Raw genomic sequence first — 20,939 nt, forward strand, 5'->3', positions numbered from 1 at the left:
ATCCTCAGAGGGTTCCTGTGACTCATTAAAGAAATAAATGAATAAAATAAAACAGGAAGCTCCACAGGTGGAAAACATTCGATGACTTATTTACAGTTTTTCTTCTTTTTCTGCTTATTGATCTGCTCTGAAAAATGTATTTATCAGATCAGTTTGGTTATTGAGACTTTCTCTGTACAGTGTCTACTTTCCTACATTTCCCAGAATGCACCTGGGCACAGCTGCAGCGCCCGATTGACCTCAGAGGAGGAAAAACAAGTTTTTCAGCTGAACAAGTGAAGAAAGGAGTCGGTGGCCTCCCAGAGACGCTGCCATCTGATTGGCTGAGAGCAGAGCGGGACGTCCCTCCCCCCCAGTTCGACCTTTGACCCCCCCCCCCAGTATCAGTCCAGTTCTCGGGCCGGTTTGATTCAGTTCAGGGCAGGAACGCCTCGGAAACTGATAGCATGTGACGCAACATGTATGGAAGTTCATTAGTGCCAAAACTACTGAGAAACTTTACCCCTGCAGCTGTGAACAGTTTATAAAGAAGGAACTCAAACTTCCAGGTTCTGTTGTGTAAAGTTAAAGAGTTTCATTTCTGTTTCTCTGAATTCTGAGAAAATACGAAAAATAAAAAATAAAATAAAAATCTAAATAATGAAAAAATACACAAGCACACAGATCCTCTGATGTTTGTTCATTAAATGTGAATTAAAAAGAAGCTGCAAACCAACACATGTGGATCAATAACTGCCAGAACTTAATTCTGTGAAGAAGTCATGTGATTTATTTCCATTTAAAAGGAAAATCCAGACCTTCCTGCAACCTTTAAAAACCTGATCAGCAGTTCTTCCTGAAGCTCTCAGAGTTTCTCTTTGGACATTTTTTGCTTCAAACAAATGAATAAAAGCAGAAATAAATAAATAAATGATACATTTTATTTAAATATCCTTTTTATTCCCGTCCTGTCGTGCTTTTGCTTCAGGTTTTTGCTCTGATCCAGTCAGAACTCCATTAAACTCATTCATGTGAACAGTTACAGCTGCCACAGGCCGGTTTTATTTTTGTCACTGCTGAGCTTCCATACAGCAGAAACACCCACAGAGGCTTAAGCACCGAGTGGGAAACATCTGGAGACTGCTGTTCTGCTGGCTGTCAGGTAAGCTTCTTAACCTTCTTCTTCTGCTGTTTGCTGCTGTCACCCTGTCCCAGACCTTCTTCTTCTGCTGTTTGCTGCTGTCACCCTGTCCCAGACCTTCTTCTGCTGCTGTTTGCTGCTGTCACCCTGTCCCAGACCTTCTTCTTCTGCTGTTTGCTGCTGTCACCCTGTCCCAGACCTTCTTCTGCTGCTGTTTGCTGCTGTCACCCTGTCCCAGACCTTCTTCTTCTGCTCTTTGCTGCTGTCACCCTGTCCCAGACCTTCTTCTTCTGCTGTTTGCTGCTGTCACCCTGTCCCAGACCTTCTTCTTCTGCTCTTTGCTGCTGTCACCCTGTCCCAGACCTTCTTCTTCTGCTGTTTGCTGCTGTCACCCTGTCCCAGACCTTCTTCTTCTGCTCTTTGCTGCTGTCACCCTGTCCCAGACCTTCTTCTTCTGCTGTTTGCTGCTGTCACCCTGTCCCAGACCTTCTTCTTCTGCTCTTTGCTGCTGTCACCCTGTCCCAGACCTTCTTCTTCTTCTTCTTCTGCTGCTGTTTGCTGCTGTCACCCTGTCCCAGACCTTCTTCTTCTGCTGTTTGCTGCTGTCACCCTGTCCCAGACCTTCTTCTTCTTCTTCTTCTGCTGCTGTTTGCTGCTGTCACCCTGTCCCAGACCTTCTTCTTCTGCTGTTTGCTGCTGTCACCCTGTCCCAGACCTTCTTCTTCTGCTGTTTGCTGCTGTCACCCTGTCCCAGACCTTCTTCTGCTGCTGTTTGCTGCTGTCACCCTGTCCCAGACCTTCTTCTTCTGCTGTTTGCTGCTGTCACCCTGTCCCAGACCTTCTTCTTCTGCTGTTTGCTGCTGTCACCCTGTCCCAGACCTTCTTCTTCTTCTTCTGCTGCTGCTGTTTGTTAACAGCTGCAGTTGGAGCAGAAACTGGATTCATTTTCAATCATTTCTGAGTTCAGTGAGCATTCAGAAGTCGTTGAATTCCTCCTCAGCAGATAAAATATGAAGGGAATCAGCTTTAAAACCCACTCTGCTGCGTTCTTTAACCTCCAGACTTTAGCGTTTGTGTCTAAAAGCGGAGAAATGACGGCGGCCTGCTCTGTCAGCTGCTCATCAACACAGTTTTACTCTTTCTGCTCACCTACTTTGGTTCTCTGCTGCTTTATAATAAACCAGATAAAAACAGAAGAAGAGGAGATCCAAAGCAGCTGAGTCGGCTGAATCTTTGTATCTGTAACTGTTTACATCAGCTGAGGATAAAGATTTCCTTTATCTTCAGTTTGTTTTTGGCGACGTGCACTTTTTTTTCCACAGTGAAAAATAGAAACATACAACAAACTGAACACGCTTTCCACTGTTTAATTCGCCTTCCCTCTCTACTCGTCCGGGGACAAGAACAAGGTGAAGGTGATCTAACCAGCAGAAGAACTGAAAGAAAGAAAAATAAGTAAATAAATGATAAAAATCATCCCCACAAACATCGCTTCTGTAACTCAGGTTATCTGGGCTTTACCGGTAGACTCGATATTGTAATACATGTCTAATTAAGTTAGTGAACCCCAGGTTCTGTCAGGTCTGATGCTGAATAAAGTGACTGAAAGGACCCCACGCCCTCAGCAGCTGGCTTAACCATTGGGGGGTGCTCGCTCTGTGAACATTTCTCCAGGCTGGAGCTATACATTTCTATGCAGATGATAAACTTTTATCTATTAAGGTGCGTTCTGTTTTACTAAAATGATGTTTTTCAGGTATAAAGCCAACAGCAATGACTTTGCATCCCATGGGATTTGTCCTTCACCTCCTTCATTTGTCCACATTCCCACATGCAGAGTGTTAAAGTCCCCTTAGAACGGACTTTACACACACATCTGGAGTGTTATTGTTTAAATTATTCAAGTGCAGAAACTCGCATCAGCCATTTAACTTGTATCAATCTATTTATGGACATTGTATGGATTTTTGTGCAGGCCCTTTCCCCGTGTTGGTCAGTGATAGTTGATGACAGATCGTAAGCTTATTGCTTGAGTTCTCTGGTGATTTAGAAGTCAATACATTATAGAAATCCCAGATTATGCCCCTTCTTGAGTCAGTAGTTTCTCAAGTAATGTGAGGGGAGGCTTGTTAAGATTACTCTGATTTGCTTTAACAAAACTTCTCAGTTGAAGAAATTTAAAATAGTGCTTTTTGTTAAGCTTGAACTTGGTTTGTAACTCTCCAAATGATAAAAATGTATCGGAATTTGGTGAGTAAAGGTCACCAATTCTTTTAAGGCCCAAAGCTGACCACAGTTTAAATGTTCCGTCTGCCCCTCCTGGAACAAACTGCTGCTTACATACCGGGCTGAATGGGGATAAACTGTTTGCTTCCTTGAAATAATTTCTAACATCCTGCCAGACCTCGATCATATTTCCCAGACATGGAGTCGTAATGTGTTTCTGTTTTCTTTGGAATGTGCGAATACAGCAACATTGGAAGATCCAGATTTGAGTTGTGTGACTCCATGTGACGTGCACTTTACTCAGGATCTGTCTGCAGGTCAGTGAGACCAAACCGAGTGCACACAGAACCAGCTGCTGAGGCCAAACTGGCCTCACTGAGCTCTGTTTGACCCGGACAGAGCTGTGACTGTGGGACTGTAGAGTCTGATGGTGGACGCTCAGGTTCTGAGCTGCTGAGCTGGTTTGTTTTGTTTGTACCGAGGACACGACGAGTTCTGTAATGACACCAAACTGGACCGAGATCAGTGGAACTGTCCCAGAAACAGACTGAAAACCAGAACATCTGCAGGACTCAGCTGTCTCAATACTTCTTTTTTTATAGACTTTCTTTGTTGGAAGCAATTTCACAGGTAGAGATGTAGCAGTACAGCACAACAGAAAAGCCTTCCACTCTATCATTTTCCCAGTTCTTTAGCCCTCCCACAGTCCCACGCAGCAGATTATCAACATATAAACAGTACAAAACACATACAAACACATGAATATGGAAAATGACTAAGTAAACTAGTAAATTTAAATAAAAATGTTAAAGAAAATGAAAATAAAAAATAAAAAAAACAATGAAAGAAGAAAATAAATAAAATATAAATAAATATATGGGGGGGCTCAGTCAGGCAGAGATGTCAAAGATTCAATATAGTTTAAGAGAAGTCTCCAAGTCTTTTCAAAAGGACCTGAGGAAGCATCGAGGGAAAATCTGAGCTTTTCCAGTTTAATGGACAGCAGCCCCTCTTTCACCCACCTGCTGTGAGACGGAGGCTGAGGGTGTTTCCAACTGAGAAGTACGAGTCGCCTGCCAGCAAAGTGGCAAAAGCAAGAACAATTTGCATAACTTTAGATGCCAGAGGCTGCAGGGGGGAACCAAACAGGGCCGAGAGGGGATCCGGAGAAACAGTGTTATAAGCCGTGCTAAGAGTTTTAAAGATTTCAGACCAAAATGTGGCGAGCCTGGGACAAAACCAGAACATATGGGAATGGTGGGCTGGGGATTGTTTGCACCTATTACAGGAATCGGTTATATTGGGGTAAATCCGAGAAAGCCTCAAATTAGTGTAATGAACTTTGTGCACAACTTTACGCTGTAGAAGGCCGAGCCTCGCACAGATTGAAGAGGAGTGAACCAGCCGTAAAACTTGTTGCCAATAATGATCGGGCAAAGTGAAAGTGAAGTTCGTATCGATGTGAAATAACTAAAGGTGAGACTGCACATCATGTGTGGGTCACGTGACTTTCTCTCTCTCCCCCACAGTCATGTTGTCCTTGGCCGCCCACTCGCTTCGCCTCGGTGCCTCCGGTTGCCGAGGAAGTCGACGCTCCATAGCAACAGTCATCTCTGGAAACAAGACGTCCAAGTAGGTCACCGTCCCAACTGGGACCAGCTGGTCCCAGTAGATTCCAGTTTGTTCCAGTTTGTCCCAGTTGGTCCCATCTGGTCCATTTTGTGCTGTTGGTCCTATTTAGATCAATCTAGTCCCTTTTGGTACAATTTGGCTCCGTTGGCCCAATTTAATCCAGCTGGATCCAGTTGGTCCAGCTGGTCCCATTTTATCCCATTTTATTGATCCATTTGGTCCATGTTTGACTGCTGATCCTGGTTCCTTGTGTGCAGGTTGGTGAGGGAGAGGCTGAAGAAGGAGGTGGAGAAAATGAATAACGAGTTTTCTGGATTCAGACCCAGTCTGGTGGTTCTGCAGGTGAGTCAGAACCATGGGAGCTGGTTTCCTGATCAGCTGGTAAAACCCAACACCCATCCATCCATTTTCTATACTCGCTTAATCCAATGTAGGGTTGCAGGGGGGCTGGAGCCTATCCCAGGTGTCACTGGGTGAGAGGCGGGGTACACCTGGACAGGTCCTGTCCTGATCCTGTTCTCAGGAACGTTAAACCTTCGACTCTCCAGACCAGGACCGGCTGGATCAGGACCAGTCAGACAGTCCTAAACCTGCACAGGTTCAGTCAAAGATCAGAGATGCACCTGTGGAGGCAGATTTCTGTCCCAGTCACACAAACGAGGTCACGTCGATCATTAACCTGCTGGAGAGACTGATGGTGGCCTCAGCTCCTGTTCTAACCCTGCCTGATTTCACCTGTCTGTCTCTCACCTGTCTGACTCTCACCTGTCTGTCTCTCACCTGTCTGACTCTCACCTGTCTGTCTCTCACCTGTCTGTCTCTCACCTGTCTGTCTCTCACCTGTCTGTCTCTCACCTGTCTGACTCTCACCTGTCTGTCTCTCACCTGTCTGTCTCTCACCTGTCTGACTCTCACCTGTCTGTCTCTCACCTGTCTGTCTCTCACCTGTCTGTCTCTCACCTGTCTGTCTCTCACCTGTCTGACTCTCACCTGTCTGTCTCTCACCTGTCTGTCTCTCACCTGTCTGACTCTCACCTGTCTGTCTCTCACCTGTCTGTCTCTCACCTGTCTGTCTCTCACCTGTCTGACTCTCACCTGTCTGTCTCTCACCTGTCTGTCTCTCACCTGTCTGTCTCTCACCTGTCTGTCTCTCACCTGTCTGACTCTCACCTGTCTGATCTTTTAACTGAGCATTTACAGCTCTCTGTTTGGTAAAAATAAGGTTTATAACTGAGCTGTTAGTAAATGATTAACTAATCATCAGAGACGTGTCGTTATCAGCCATAGATAAGTTAGGGTTAGAAAGTTAGGGTTAGTTAGGGTAAGAAAGTTAGGGTAAGAAAGTTAGGGTAAGAAAGTTAGGGTTAGTTAGGGTAAGTTAGGGTTAGAAAGTTAGGGTTAGTTAGGGTAAGAAAGTTAGGGTTAGAAAGTTAGGGTTAGAAAGTTAGGGTAAGAAAGTTAGGGTAAGAAAGTTAGGGTTAGAAAGTTAGGGTTAGAAAGTTAGGGTAAGAAAGTTAGGGTAAGAAAGTTAGGGTTAGTTAGGGTAAGTTAGGGTTAGAAAGTTAGGGTAAGTTAGGGTAAGAAAGTTAGGGTAAGAAAGTTAGGGTTAGTTAGGGTAAGTTAGGGTTAGAAAGTTAGGGTTAGTTAGGGTTAGAAAGGGTTAGAAAGTTAGGGTTAGTTAGGGTTAGAAAGTTAGGGTAAGAAAGTTAGGGTTAGTTAGGGTAAGTTAGGGTTAGAAAGTTAGGGTTAGTTAGGGTTAGAAAGGGTTAAAAAGTTAGGGTTAGAAAGGGTTAGAAAGTTAGGGTTAGTTAGGGTTAGAAAGGGTTAGAAAGTTAGGGTTAGTTAGGGTTAGAAAGGGTTAGAAAGTTAGGGTTAGTTAGGGTTAGAAAGTTAGGGTAAGAAAGTTAGGGTTAGTTAGGGTAAGTTAGGGTTTGAAAGTTAGGGTAAGTTAGGGTTAGAAAGGGTTAGAAAGTTAGGGTTAGTTAGGGTTAGAAAGGGTTAGAAAGTTAGGGCTGGAAAGGGTTAGAAAGGGTTAGAAAGGGTTAGAAAGTTAGGGTTAGAAAGTTAGGGTTAGTTAGGGTTAGTTAGGGTAAGTTAGGGTTAGTTAGGGTAAGTTAGGGTTAGAAAGTTAGGGTAAGTTAGGGATAGAAAGGGTTAGAAAGTTAGGGTTAGTTAGGGTTAGAAAGGGTTAAAAAGGGTTAGAAAGTTAGAGCTAGAAAGGGTAAGTTAGGGTTAGAAAGTTAGGGTTAGTTAGGGTTAGAAAGGGTTAGAAAGTTAGGGTTAGTTAGGGTTAGAAAGGGTTAAAAAGGGTTAGAAAGTTAGAGCTAGAAAGGGTAAGTTAGGGTTAGAAAGTTAGGGTTAGTTAGGGTTAGAAAGGGTTAGAAAGTTAGGGTTGGTTAGGGTTAGAAAGGGTTAGAAAGTTAGGGTTAGTTAGGGTAAGTTAGGGTTAGAAAGTTAGGGTTAGTTAGGGTTAGAAAGGGTTAGAAAGTTAGGGTTGTTAGGGTTAGAAAGGGTTAGAAAGGGTTAGAAAGTTAGGGTAAGAAAGTTAGGGTTAGTTAGGGTTAGAAAGGGTTAGAAAGTTAGGGTTGGAAAGGGTTAGAAAGGGTTAGAAAGGGTTAGAAAGGGTTAGAAAGGGTTAGAAAGTTAGGGTTAGTTAGGGTTAGAAAGGGTTAGTTAGGGTTAGAAAGTTAGGGTTCAGTTATCTAAGATAAATCGTTATCAGCCGGTCAGCTGAAGCCTTTAAGCCCAAATGCCACTGAAATGAAATAAAGAATTATTTATCCCAAAATAATCGTATTTAATGTAAAATAAATGAGTTTTTCTCCTTTAATTTGATTCCTTATTCACTGAAGTTTAATTTACTTTGTCACATTTGTTATTTTAACTGGAATATATTTATTTTCTTTCCTTCTTTAGTTCTTACTCCTTTACAGTCAGTTGTGGTTATGGATCGTTTTTAAGGACATAAACAAACGACCTGCTCGATTGTTTTAATCGGACGACTTGCTGAAGTTTGGGCTCCTTATGATCTAAGGTGTGTGTTTCAGGTGGGAGACAGAGACGACTCCAACCTGTACATCAGCACCAAACTGAAGGCTGCAGCTGAGGTGAGATTCACATCTGTTCCAGATGTTGTTTATCTGACTCCTCTGAGCCTCCAGTGTCATATTTATCCATCTGAAATTAGTCTCCGACAACCTGATAAAACTGCACTGAGTACCTCGTCTGTCATATTTACATATTTACAAATATTTACAAACATCACCACCGCCTCCTTCCTATTGGTTATTTCAGACCGAGACAGGAAAAACTGAATGTAATATTCATTGAAGATGGAGATGAACAAGAGAAGAACTCCTCTGAGACTGATCTATTGGAGGTCCATGACAGAGGGTTCGGGTTAGATATTTGTTCTGTAATTGTTTGACTTGGTCTTAGATGAGTCTTTCACACAGTTGACCATAAAACATTTAAAGCTGAGGCTTCGGCTTTCTTCCTGTTCCTCTTCCAAGTTCTCCTCTTACATCTTTAATCCGTGGCGTTCCACAAGGTTCAGTACTGGGTCCATGTTTATTAACTTTCCACATTATTCCTTTAGCCAGCATAATTCTGTCTTTTTTTGTAACATTTCTAATCATTTCTAAGCTGATGATATTCAGCTGTATATGTTTTGTAAGTCTCACCAGTTGGATAGCCCCCCCCCCCGTCCACTGTCCACAACCATTTTCTATGGCTGCCTCCAAGTGCAGCTCCTCTTCCACTTCTCTTTCCTACGGTGTCCTGGCGTCCATGATGTGATGGTTCATCACATCAGGTTTGTTACTGTCCCTCGGCTGATAAAGATCGGGTCAGAGACCGGTCGGGACGTCTGAACCGAACACTGTTTCACCAGGATTCAGCACAGAAAGAACAACTTTCATCAGTCCAAAAATGGGACAAAAAAACCTCCAGGAGACGAAGAATGGTCCAAAGTCCTTAAAATCTCACTCCAGTTTCACAAATCTGTTCTTCTATGTTGCTGCGACCCAGCAGAACCAGAACTGGATTTGATACCATTTCCACAGTTTTAATTCTCTAAAAAAAGAACATTAGTGATAATATTTGGGCCCCAAACCGCTCAGTCACCTCCGCTTCTTGTCTGCAGATCGGAATTGACGCCAAACACGTGCGGCTGCCGAGCACGACGACCCAGGACGAGGTGGGACTCAAACTGTCCATCATCTCTGACCGACGCCCAGCGGCGCCGCAGGTCTGACCACTTCCTGTTTCCTGTCGTGCTGCAGGTGCTGCAGAGCATCATGTCGGTCAATGAGAACCCGTCCGTGCACGGCCTGATCGTCCAGCTGCCTCTGGACTCCGTCAACCACATGGACACCGAGCTCGTCACCAACGCCGTATCTCCAGAAAAGGATGTGGACGGGTCAGTGCTGCCCGAGGGCTTTCCTGTTTCTTCACTCAGGAGTTAGACCCTAACCCAACCCTAACCCTTAACCCCAACCTTAACCCCAACCCCAACCCCAACCCTTAACCCTTAACCCTTAACCCTTAACCCTTAACCCTTAACCCTTAACCCCAATCCTAACCCCAACCCCAACCCCAACCCTTAACCCTTAACCCTTAACCCTTAACCCTTAAGCCTTAACCCCAATCCTAACCCCAACCCCAACCCTTAACCCTTAACCCTTAACCCTTAACCCCAATCCCAACCATTAACCCCAACCCTTAACCCTTAACCCCAACCCCAACCGTTAACCCCAACCCTTAACCCTTAACCCTTAACCCTTAACCCCAACCATTAACCCCAATCCTAACCCTAACCTATCTTCATCCGCAGCTTTAAGACCGACTGTGTGTGTGTGTGTGTGTGTGTGTGTGTGTGTGTGTGTGTGTGTGTGTGCAGTCTGAGTTGTATTAATGCAGGAAAGCTGTCTCGAGGTGATCTGAACAACTGTTTCATCCCCTGCACCCCAAACGGCTGCATGGAGCTCATCAGACAGACAGGTGAGACACCGAGAACAGTTCAATTAAACTTTATTATTCCCTGAACTTAAATTATGTCCCTGCAGCATTAGTTATTATCAAAGATCAGCTGTTCCAGATAACAGAATAAAACATAAACCAGCTGAAGTGCAGCAGAGAGGAAGGTGTGGTAGAAACCTTCAGAGGTCTCACATTTCCCATGATGATCAGGGGAAGAAATGGTTTAAACTTCCTCCTCCTTTGTCTCCATTTTGTTCCTGCTCTGCATCCAAGACGTCTCCTCTTCAGCTCATCTTTATTCGGGTCTTATTCCAGGCATTACTTGGGAAGCTCAGTTCCCAGCAGAAGTCCTTCTAGCAGCAACCAGACCAGACATGTTTCAGAAATCTGTGTTTTTTGCTCAGTAGAAAATCTGAAGAAGAGATAAAAAGTTTGTCTGTTTAGAGCTGCTGCCAGCAGGGCGGCGCTGTTTATTTGTGGAGTTTCATCTAAAGGGAGTTCAGTTCAGAGATGCAGGCTGGAGAAGGTGGAGGTGGAACCATCCGCCCTCTGATTGGTGGATGACTCTCAGATAATTCAGCTAATCGGCCTCCTAACGTCCATCTGACGTTTGGAACTGTTCCAGAGTCAGAGTCTTGTTTTCTTCTTCACTGAAAACACGACTTCTCACCCGGGTGGTGCTCAGCAACCATCAATCAATCAATCAAACTTTATTTATAATATAATAATATATATATAATATAATACAATATAGTGGCCCTAATCAGAGTTGGAACGCCAGTCTAAAAAGGTCGAAGGTCTTAAGCTTCGATTTGGTTAATATTTACAAAGATGTAATGGTTCTCATTTGTTTGTATATTCATGAATCCTAAAGTTTAGTGTCATTTCAATAGCTTTGAATATGTGTAATTATATGTATATTACATAAGCGTAAAGCTCTTACCACAACTGTTATGCTCTTAAATTGCTAGCTAGAAAATCAAAGGACATATCAAGATCAGTGAATATATGATAGCCATCAGACTCTGGTTCTGATTGGTGGGTTCTGATTGGTGGGTTCTGATTGGTATGTTCTGATTGGTGGGTTCTGATTGGTGGGTTCTGATTGGTGGGTTCTGATTGGTATGTTCTGATTGGTGGGTTCTGATTGGTGGGTTCTGATTGGTGGGTTCTGATTGGTGGGTTCTGATTGGTGGGTTCTGATTGGTGGGTTCTGATTGGTCCTGCTCCGCAGGTGTGTCGGTGGCGGGGAGGCACGCCGTGGTCGTCGGTCGCAGTAAGATCGTCGGCGCTCCGATGCACGACCTGCTGCTGTGGAACCACGCCACCGTGACCACCTGCCACTCAAAGACGCCCAACCTACCTGAGCAGGTGGGCCGGGCCGACATCCTGGTGGTGGGGGCGGGCCGAGCGGAGATGGTGCGAGGAGAGTGGGTGAAGCCGGGCGCCGTGGTCATCGACTGCGGGATCAATCACGTCCCAGGTCCAACAGATCAATACGTTCATCTGTCAATCAGCTCTGAGTCTGCTGACCTCTGACCTCTGACCTCTGACCTCTGACAGACGAGACGAAGGCCAGCGGCAAACGGGTGGTCGGAGACGTCCACTACGACTCAACCAATCAGAGAGCGGGATTCATCACACCTGTTCCAGGAGGGGTGGGGCCGATGACGGTGGCCATGCTGATGGAGGTCTGAGTTCTTCTTCTTCTTCTTTTATTATTATTATTATTATGACCCTGTTCATCAGAACCTCACAAAACCCATTCTGTGATTCAACCGGTTCTGGGAGGTTCTGATGAACCAGAACGGGTTCTGGGAGGTTCTGATGAACTACAGAACCGGTTCTGGGAGGTTCTGATGAACCAGAACCGGTTCTGGGAGGTTCTGATGAACTACAGAACGGGTTCTGGGAGGTTCTAATAAACCTCAGAACGGGTTCTGGGAGGTTCTGATGAACCAGAACCGGTTCTGGGAGGTTCTGATGAACCCCAGAACCGGTTCTGGGAGGTTCTGCTGGTGACGTTTTTCTCGGCTGCGTTTCAGAACACGGTGCAGAGCGCTCAGCGCTTCCTGCTGAGGAACCATCGCAGGTGAAGCTGAGCTGTTTCCTGTGTTTTTAATGAGTCGTCATGGTTACCGTGGCGGCAGGATCGCGCCTCACAGTTCCAGGGCCGGATTCTGCTGTGGGCAACGTGGGCGCCCGCCCAGGGTGCCCAGGGTGCCCAGGGTGCCCTCTGTGTGAGGGAAACCGGCTGAAACAGGCCACAGCACCAGCTGCTGCCAGTCCAAATAAACTGTGTTTCATTCCTAAAATGAACATAGTCACATATATATATGTAATTAATTATGTGAAAAGTGTAAAAAATAAATAAAATATAAATCTGTGCAGTCATCTACGTGAGTTTGTTTACGTCACGTGACTCCGGTTGATGGACGGGTGAATGCAAAGGTAATAATGTGGAGTCATCATGGTGAAAGAGCAAAGAAGCCATCAGGGGCCCAGTTTAGAAAGAGAAGAAGAGAAGAGAAGAGAAGAGAAGAAGAAGAGAAGAGAAGAGAAGAAGAAGAGAAGAGAAGAAGAAGAAGAGAAGAGAAGAGAAGAGAAGAAGAGAAGAGAAGAAGAGAAGAGAAGAAGAGAAGAGAAGAAGAGAAGAGAAGAAGAGAAGAGAAAGAGAAGAAGAGAAGAAGAGAAGAGAAGAGAAGAGGAGGAGAAGAAGAGAAGAAGAAGAGAAGAAGAGAAGAGAAGAGGAAGAGAAGAAGAGAAGAGGAGGAGAAGAAGAAGAGAAGAAGGAGAAGAGAAGAGAAGAAGAGAAGAGAAGAAGAAGAGAAGAGGAAGAGAAGAAGAGAAGAGAAGAGAAGAGAAGAGGAAGAGAAGAAGAGAAGAAGAGAAGAGAAGAGAGGAGAAGAGAAGAGAAGAGAAGAAGAAGAGAAGAGGAAGAGAAGAAGAGAAGAGAAGAGAAGAGAAGAGGAAGAGAAGAAGAGAAGAAGAGAAGAGAAGAGAAGAAGAGAAGAAGAGAAGAGAAGAGAAGAGGAGGAGAAGAAGAGAAGAAGAGAAGAAGAGAAGAGAAGAGAAGAAGAGAAGAAGAGAAGAGAGGAGAAGAGAAGAGAAGAGAAGAGAAGAAGAGAAGAAGAAGAGTAGAAACGGGCAGAAGATAAAGGGGTGCAGGTCAGTGGTCTGAGGGACCCCCCTCCCTCAGACAGGCCAGGGGTTCTGAACCTTTCTGACCTTGAGGCCCAGTTTTTATAGCACACAGTTAAATATTTACACTGTATAGGGTTAATTGGTTTGATTAGTATTCAATAATAAACCGAATGCACTTACAGTTTGACAAGCAGAAAGCTCAAATAAAATGGCATGATAAAATGGGACCATCACAAAGACTTTTATTAGACATGTTCATGGAAACCTGCACACATCAAGCCACTGAACAGGCTGAGCGTTCCTGCCAAATCCAGCCGGGACAAGAAATGCTTTTAAAGGATCAAGTCAGGCTTTTTAACTAAAAAAGGACCAATATTTATATATATGTATATACATATATATATGTATCAATCAATCAATAAAAGGGTGACAAAATAAATACATTCAAATAATATGAATATTTTTTAAATGAAATAAACTAAATAAAATTGAAATAAAGTGCAAATGAAACTTTAGCCTTATAATCTGCAAAGTCATTTGACAATTGCTTCAGCAGGCATGCAGAACCAGAAGAATCTGTATATCTGACAAATCAACACCAACAACAATAATAACAACAGTAATACAACTCCCTTTGTTTTTTATCTTCACCTCCTAATGAGACATAATCAGATCCGGTCTGGGTGGAATGGGGGAAAGGCTCACTCTCAGGGTCTGTTTCGGGCTTTAGCTGGTCCTTTAGCTTTAGCTGGTCCTTTAGCTTTAGCTGCTCCTTTAGCTTTAGCTGGTCCTTTAGCTTTAGCTTTAGCTGCTCCTTTAGCTTTAGCTGCTCCTTTAGCTTTAGCTTTAGCTGCTCCTTTAGCTTTAGCTGCTCCTTTAGCTTTAGCTGCTGCTTTAGCTTTAGCTTTAGCTGATCCTTTAGCTTTAGCTGCTCCTTTGGCTTTAGCTGCTGCTTGTCCTTTAGCTTTAGCTGCTCCTTTAGCTTTAGCTGGTCCTTTAGCTTTAGCTGCTCCTTTAGCTTTAGCTGCTCCTTTAGCTTTAGCTGCTCCTTTAGCTTTAGCTGCTCCTTCAGCTTTAGCTGGTCCTTCAGCTTTAGCTGCTCCTTTAGCTTTAGCTGCTCCTTTAGCTTTAGCTGGTCCTTCAGCTTTAGCTGCTCCTTTAGCTTTAGCTGCTCCTTTAGCTTTAGCTTTAGCTGGTCCTTTAGCTTTAGCTGGTCCTTTAGCTTTAGCTGCTCCTTTAGCTTTAGCTGCTCATTTAGCTTTAGCTGCTCCTTTAGCTTTAGCTGCTCCTTTAGCTTAAGCTTTAGCTGCTCATTTAGCTTTAGCTGCTCCTTTAGCTTAGCTGCTCCTTTAGCTTTAGCTGCTCCTTTAGCTTAGCTGGTCCTTTAGCTTTAGCTGGTCCTTTATCTGCCCCTTTAGCTTTAGCTGCTCCTTTAGCTTTAGCTTTAGCTGCTCCTTTAGCTTTAGCTTTAGCTGCTCATTTAGCTGCTCATTTAGCTTTAGCTGCTCCTTTAGCTTTAGCTGGTCCTTTAGCTTTAGCTGCTCCTTTAGCTTTAGCTGCTCCTTCAGCTTTAGCTGGTCCTTTAGCTTAAGCTTTAGCTGCTCATTTAGCTTTAGCTGCTCCTTTAGCTTAGCTGCTCCTTTAGCTTTAGCTGCTCCTTTAGCTTTAGCTGCTCCTTTAGCTTAAGCTTTAGCTGCTCATTTAGCTTTAGCTGCTCCTTTAGCTTAGCTGCTCCTTTAGCTTTAGCTGGTCCTTTAGCTTTAGCTGCTCCTTTAGCTTTAGCTGCTCCTTCAGCTTTAGCTGCTCCTTTAGCTTAAGCTTTAGCTGCTCATTTAGCTTTAGCTGCTCCTTTAGCTTAGCTGCTCCTTTAGCTTTAGCTGCTCCTTTAGCTTAGCTGGTCCTTTAGCTTTAGCTGGTCCTTTATCTGCCCCTTTAGCTTTAGCTGCTCCTTTAGCTTTAGCTTTAGCTGCTCCTTTAGCTTTAGCTTTAGCTGCTCATTTAGCTGCTCATTTAGCTTTAGCTGCTCCTTTAGCTTAGCTGGTCCTTTAGCTTTAGCTTTAGCTGCTCCTTTATCTGCTCCTTTAGCTTTAGCTTTAGCTGCTCATTTAGCTTTAGCTGCTCATTTAGCTGGTCCTTTAGCTTTAGCTGGTCCTTTAGCAGCTTTAGCTGGTCCTTTAGCTTTAGCTGCTCCTTTAGCTGTTCCTTTAGCTTTAGCTGGTCCTTTAGCTGTTCCTTTAGCTTTAGCTGGTCCTTTAGCTTCCTCTGCTGCTCCTTTAGCTTTAGCTGCTCATTTAGCTTTAGCTTTAGCTGCTCCTTTAGCTTTAGCTGCTCCTTTAGCTGTTCCTTTAGCTTTAGCTGGTCCTTTAGCTGTTCCTTTAGCTTTAGCTGCTCCTTTAGCTTCCTCTGCTGCTCCTTTAGCTTTAGCTGTTCCTTTAGCTTTAGCTGCTCCTTTAGCTTTAGCTGCTCATTTAGCTTTAGCTTTAGCTGCTCCTTTAGCTTTAGCTGGTCCTTTAGCTTTAGCTGCTCCTTTAGCTTTAGCTGCTCATTTAGCTTTAGCTGCTCCTTTAGCTTTAGCTGCTCCTTTAGCTTAAGCTTTAGCTGCTCATTTAGCTTTAGCTGCTCCTTTAGCTTAGCTGCTCCTTTAGCTTTAGCTGCTCCTTTAGCTTAGCTGGTCCTTTAGCTTTAGCTGGTCCTTTATCTGCCCCTTTAGCTTTAGCTGCTCCTTTAGCTTTAGCTTTAGCTGCTCCTTTAGCTTTAGCTTTAGCTGCTCATTTAGCTGCTCATTTAGCTTTAGCTGCTCCTTTAGCTTTAGCTGGTCCTTTAGCTTTAGCTGCTCCTTTAGCTTTAGCTGCTCCTTCAGCTTTAGCTGGTCCTTCAGCTTTAGCTGCTCCTTTAGCTTTAGCTGCTCCTTTAGCTTTAGCTGGTCCTTTAGCTTTAGCTGGTCCTTCAGCTTTAGCTGCTCCTTTAGCTTTAGCTGCTCCTTTAGCTTTAGCTTTAGCTGGTCCTTTAGCTTTAGCTGGTCCTTTAGCTTTAGCTGCTCCTTTAGCTTTAGCTTTAGCTGCTCATTTAGCTTTAGCTGCATCTTTAGCTTTAGCTGCTCCTTTAGCTTAAGCTTTAGCTGCTCATTTAGCTTTAGCTGCTCCTTTAGCTTAGCTGCTCCTTTAGCTTTAGCTGCTCCTTTAGCTTAGCTGGTCCTTTAGCTTTAGCTGGTCCTTTATCTGCCCCTTTAGCTTTAGCTGCTCCTTTAGCTTTAGCTTTAGCTGCTCCTTTAGCTTTAGCTTTAGCTGCTCATTTAGCTGCTCATTTAGCTTTAGCTGCTCCTTTAGCTTAGCTGGTCCTTTAGCTTTAGCTTTAGCTGCTCCTTTATCTGCTCCTTTAGCTTTAGCTTTAGCTGCTCATTTAGCTTTAGCTGCTCATTTAGCTGGTCCTTTAGCTTTAGCTGGTCCTTTAGCAGCTTTAGCTGGTCCTTTAGCTTTAGCTGCTCCTTTAGCTGTTCCTTTAGCTTTAGCTGGTCCTTTAGCTGTTCCTTTAGCTTTAGCTGGTCCTTTAGCTTCCTCTGCTGCTCCTTTAGCTTTAGCTGCTCATTTAGCTTTAGCTTTAGCTGCTCCTTTAGCTTTAGCTGCTCCTTTAGCTGTTCCTTTAGCTTTAGCTGGTCCTTTAGCTGTTCCTTTAGCTTTAGCTGCTCCTTTAGCTTCCTCTGCTGCTCCTTTAGCTTTAGCTGTTCCTTTAGCTTTAGCTGCTCATTTAGCTTTAGCTTTAGCTGCTCCTTTAGCTTTAGCTGCTCCTTTAGCTTTAGCTGCTCATTTAGCTTTAGCTTTAGCTGCTCCTTTAACTTTAGCTGCTCCTTTAGCTGCTCCTTTAGCTTTAGCTGCTCATTTAGCTTTAGCTTTAGCTGCTCCTTTAACTTTAGCTGCTCCTTTAGCTGTTCCTTTAGCTTTAGCTGGTCCTTTAGCTGTTCCTTTAGCTTTAGCTGGTCCTTTAGCTTCCTCTGCTGCTCCTTTGTCTTTAGCTGTTCCTTTAGCTTTAGCTGGTCCTTTAGCTTCCTCTGCTGCTCCTTTAGCTTTAGCTGCTCATTTAGCTTTAGCTGTACAGCAGCTTCTTTAACACGTCTGCTGTGAATAAGTCAACAGCAGCTTTATTTAGACGTGTCTGTAACATTCTGTAGGAGGTGACAGCAGCCCGTCTGCAGGCTCCATCACCTCCAGCACCTCCATCACCTCCAGCACCTCCATCAGCTCCAGCACCTCCATCACCTCCAGCACCTCCAGCACCTCCAGCACCTCCAGCACCTCCATCACCTCCAGCACCTCCATCAGCTCCAGCACCTCCATCACCTCCAGCACCTCCAGCACCTCCAGCACCTCCATCAGCTCCAGCACCTCCATCACCTCCAGCACCTCCAGCACCTCCAGCACCTCCAGCACCTCCAGCACCTCCAGCACCTCCACCCTTACAGATGATCGCTGCTTTAACCTGAGTATAAACAACAGAAACACGTGAGACAGACGATCTGTGGGACAGCAGCTGCTCCAGGAAATGTGTGATGCTGCCTGTCAGGCTCAGATCAGGGAAAAGTTAAATAAATAAATAAATAAATAAACAAACATCAGGCAGGAGATCCGGTTCGGTTCCTGAACTGGTTCTGGTCCAGGAGGAGCCCGACCCACCTCTGGACAGATGTCTGATAAAACATCCCCTCAGAGGTGCTCTCTGCAGCCGTTCTGCTGCTCTCTGGTCAGCTGATGGGCGGTCAGCTGATGGGCGGTCAGCTGATGGGCGGTCAGCTGCTCTCTGGTCAGCTGATGGGCGGTCAGCTGATGGGCGGTCAGCTGCTCTCTGGTCAGCTGATGGGCGGTCAGCTGCTCTCTGGTCAGCTGATGGGCGGTCAGCTGCTCTCTGGTCAGCTGATGGGCGGTCAGCTGATGGGCGGTCAGCTGCTCTCTGGTCAGCTGATGGGCGGTCAGCTGCTCTCTGGTCAGCTGATGGGCGGTCAGCTGCTCTCTGGTCAGCTGATGGGCGGTCAGCTGCTCTCTGGTCAGCTGATGGACGGCGGCGGTCATGGCGGCTCGGACCAGCGAGCGCGCCTCCTGCAGCAGCTGCTGCTCGCTGTTCCCCGGGGAGCCGCCGGCCTGCCGCTCCTGAACCTCCTCTGGAAGGTGGAGCTCGATCCGGACGCACGGCCCGTTAGCCGATGGCAGAGGAGTCAGGGTGGTTGCTATGGAAACCGATGGCAGAGGAGTCTGAGCCACCTTCTGATGATGGAGGTCCACCAGGACCTCAGCAGCACAGACTGAAAGTCTTCCATCGCCCCCCCTGGTGGTCTCTGCTGGGGGTTCAGGACCCTCTGCGGCAGCTTGGTCCTCCGTCAGCAGCTGGGCGGGTTCCTCCACCTCTGGACCCTCCTCCACCTTTGGACCCTCCTCCACCTCTGGACCCTCCTCCACCTCTGGACCCTCCTCCACCTTTGTGTCCTCCTCCACCTCTGGACCCTCCTCCACCTCTGGACCCTCCTCCACCTTTGGACCCTCCTCCACCTTTGGACCCTCCTCCACCTCTGGTTCCTCCTCCACCTTTGTGTCCTCCTCCACCTCTGGACCCTCCTCCACCTCTGGACCCTCCTCCACCTCTGGTTCCTCCTCCACCTCCAGCAGGACGCTGTGCCTCGCTGCTCCTCTCATGAACAGCAGTTTCCTCAGAGAAACTTCTCGGCTCTGAGTTTTCTGAGCGGTGAGTCTCCTGAACGCCATCCTCAGGTCTAACTTCTTCTTCTCTTTAAAAGCTACATGTTCCTCCTCCCTGATGCAGACTGAACACAATCTGCTCCACCACCTGCGTCTCCTCCTCGCTGTGACCTCGCCGTCTCTGCCCGCAGCGTCATGGCGCCCGTCAGCATCATGGCGCCCGTCAGCATCATGGCGCCCGTCAGCATCATGGCGCCCGTCACTGTCATCACCGCGCTCCATTTCCTCTCGTGCGTCTTCAGGTCGGCCCCCCCACCTGCTCCTGGTCCTCGGCGGACCCGTCCTCCTGAACCCGACCCTCTCTTCCAGCTGGTCATCTCCATCCTTTGTTGCCATGGAGACGCTAAACGCTTTTCCTGCTGGCTGGGGGCGTTTCTGATGGACCTGGAACCTGCAGGCACACAGGCAGAAGACATGTTGACTCATGGCAGATTAAACTGAGAGTAAAACAGCTGGAGAACATCAGCCTGTTCCACACAAACACCGAGAAGGCTGATCTGTAGAAGTAAAGCTGAACAGAAATATAAAGCTACATATAAATATATGTATATATATATATATATATTGTTACGCCCCCCTGGCGTAGTCTAGGGGATAAGGGACTAACATAAAGAGTCACAGGGAAAAGACTGATCAAAGCAATAAGGCTCATAAGAGCTCAGGCCAAAACAACAAACAAAACAACCCTCAATAAAACATAAAAGAAACTTACCTAACTCTGACAAAAGAAACAGACACACAATCCTACAAAATAACCTTCCTAACAAACACCAAAACAGGAGAAAACTGGAATCAAACAAACAGGCAGCTCTCCCCTACCAAACAGTCTGACTAAGGTTCACATGTACCACAAGTCATGGTGTAGGACAACCAAGTGGCCAAAGGCCCTGAGATGCTGCTCCACAGCCATTAAATAACAGCCAGATGATGCTGATTGGATGCCTTCTGGGGGGAAGCAGCAGCCAGGCTTGGAGGAGGTGGAGCCTACAACAAAGCAGGACATTACTTCACATCATGCAAACAACATTCACACTGGGGAATGTAACACTCCCACCCATAAAAACACACGCTAAAGTTGGTTAACCTTACCCATAATCACACTCGTGAAAGAGTGTCGGCCACGATGTTGTCACATCCTTTTTTGTGCCTGATTACGATATTATAGTTTTGAGAAAGTAGAGCCCACCTCACAAGTCGTTGATTACTGTTATACATACGTGACAGGAACACCAGAGGGTTGGGGTCCGTAGAAACTTCCACAGGTTGTGCAGGGGAACCCACGTACACCTCAAAGTGTTGAAGAGCCAAAAGCATGGCTAAAGTTTCCTTCTCAATCGTTGAATACCGTCTTTGATGGGGGTTAAACTTCTTACCAAAGAAGCAAACAGGATGTGTCACTCCTGGGTCACCATCTTGAAGGAGAACAGCTCCAGCCCCGACCTCACTGGCATCCACTTCTAACTTAAAGGGCTTGGAATAATCAGGAGCAGCAAGAACAGGAGCACTCAGCAGAAGACCTTTTGGGAGCTTTTGGCTACATAGATTAGTCAATGGTGTAACCACTTCAGAAAAGTTTTTACAGAAACAGCGGTAATAACCCACCATACCCAGAAATCGACGTAGCTCACGACGCATCGTCGGCACCGGAAAGGCAAGAATGGCATTTACCTTTGCACTGATTGGGCGCACTTGGCCCTGTCCCACTTCCTGTCCCAGGTAGGTCACAGTGGCTTTGGCGAACTCACACTTAGCCAAGCTGAGAGTCAGCGAGGCTAGGCGGGTAAACACAGTGGCTAAAATGGCTACATGCTCAGACCAGTTGGAAGAAAAAACAACCACATCATCAAGATAAACTTTACAGTTTTCCACCTCAGATAATGCAGTGGACATTCCTCATCCCAAACGCCATTACAGTATATTGCAAAAAATTATCAGGTGTGACAAAAGCTGAAATTTCTGAGGCTCTATCGGTCAAGGGAACTCAGCAGTAACCTTTGAGAAGGTCCAACTTACTCGCATAGGTCGCAGCTCCAACACTGTCAACGCAATCTTCCATACGAGGCAGTGGAAAGGAATCAGGCACAGTAACCGCATTA

At 45.7% G+C, this 20,939-nt stretch overlaps 1 protein-coding gene across 1 annotated transcript; it reads left to right on the plus strand.

Annotated features, from left to right (window-relative positions):
- Positions 1-1,062: 1,062 nt before the first annotated feature.
- On the plus strand, positions 1,063-12,344 carry LOC142374848 (C-1-tetrahydrofolate synthase, cytoplasmic-like). The gene is made up of 10 exons (XM_075458690.1): positions 1,063-1,141; positions 4,876-4,978; positions 5,236-5,320; positions 8,026-8,085; positions 9,123-9,176; positions 9,262-9,398; positions 9,879-9,979; positions 11,193-11,441; positions 11,522-11,649; positions 12,004-12,344. Exons 2-10 carry the CDS (start codon positions 4,878-4,880, stop codon positions 12,052-12,054), a joined length of 966 nt encoding a protein of 321 aa, XP_075314805.1. The 5' UTR covers positions 1,063-1,141; positions 4,876-4,877; the 3' UTR covers positions 12,055-12,344.
- Positions 12,345-20,939: the final 8,595 nt, after the last annotated feature.

The sequence above is a fragment of the Odontesthes bonariensis genome, chromosome 24 (genome assembly GCF_027942865.1).
Source record: "Odontesthes bonariensis isolate fOdoBon6 chromosome 24, fOdoBon6.hap1, whole genome shotgun sequence".
NCBI classification, from domain to species: Eukaryota; Metazoa; Chordata; class Actinopteri; order Atheriniformes; family Atherinopsidae; genus Odontesthes; species Odontesthes bonariensis.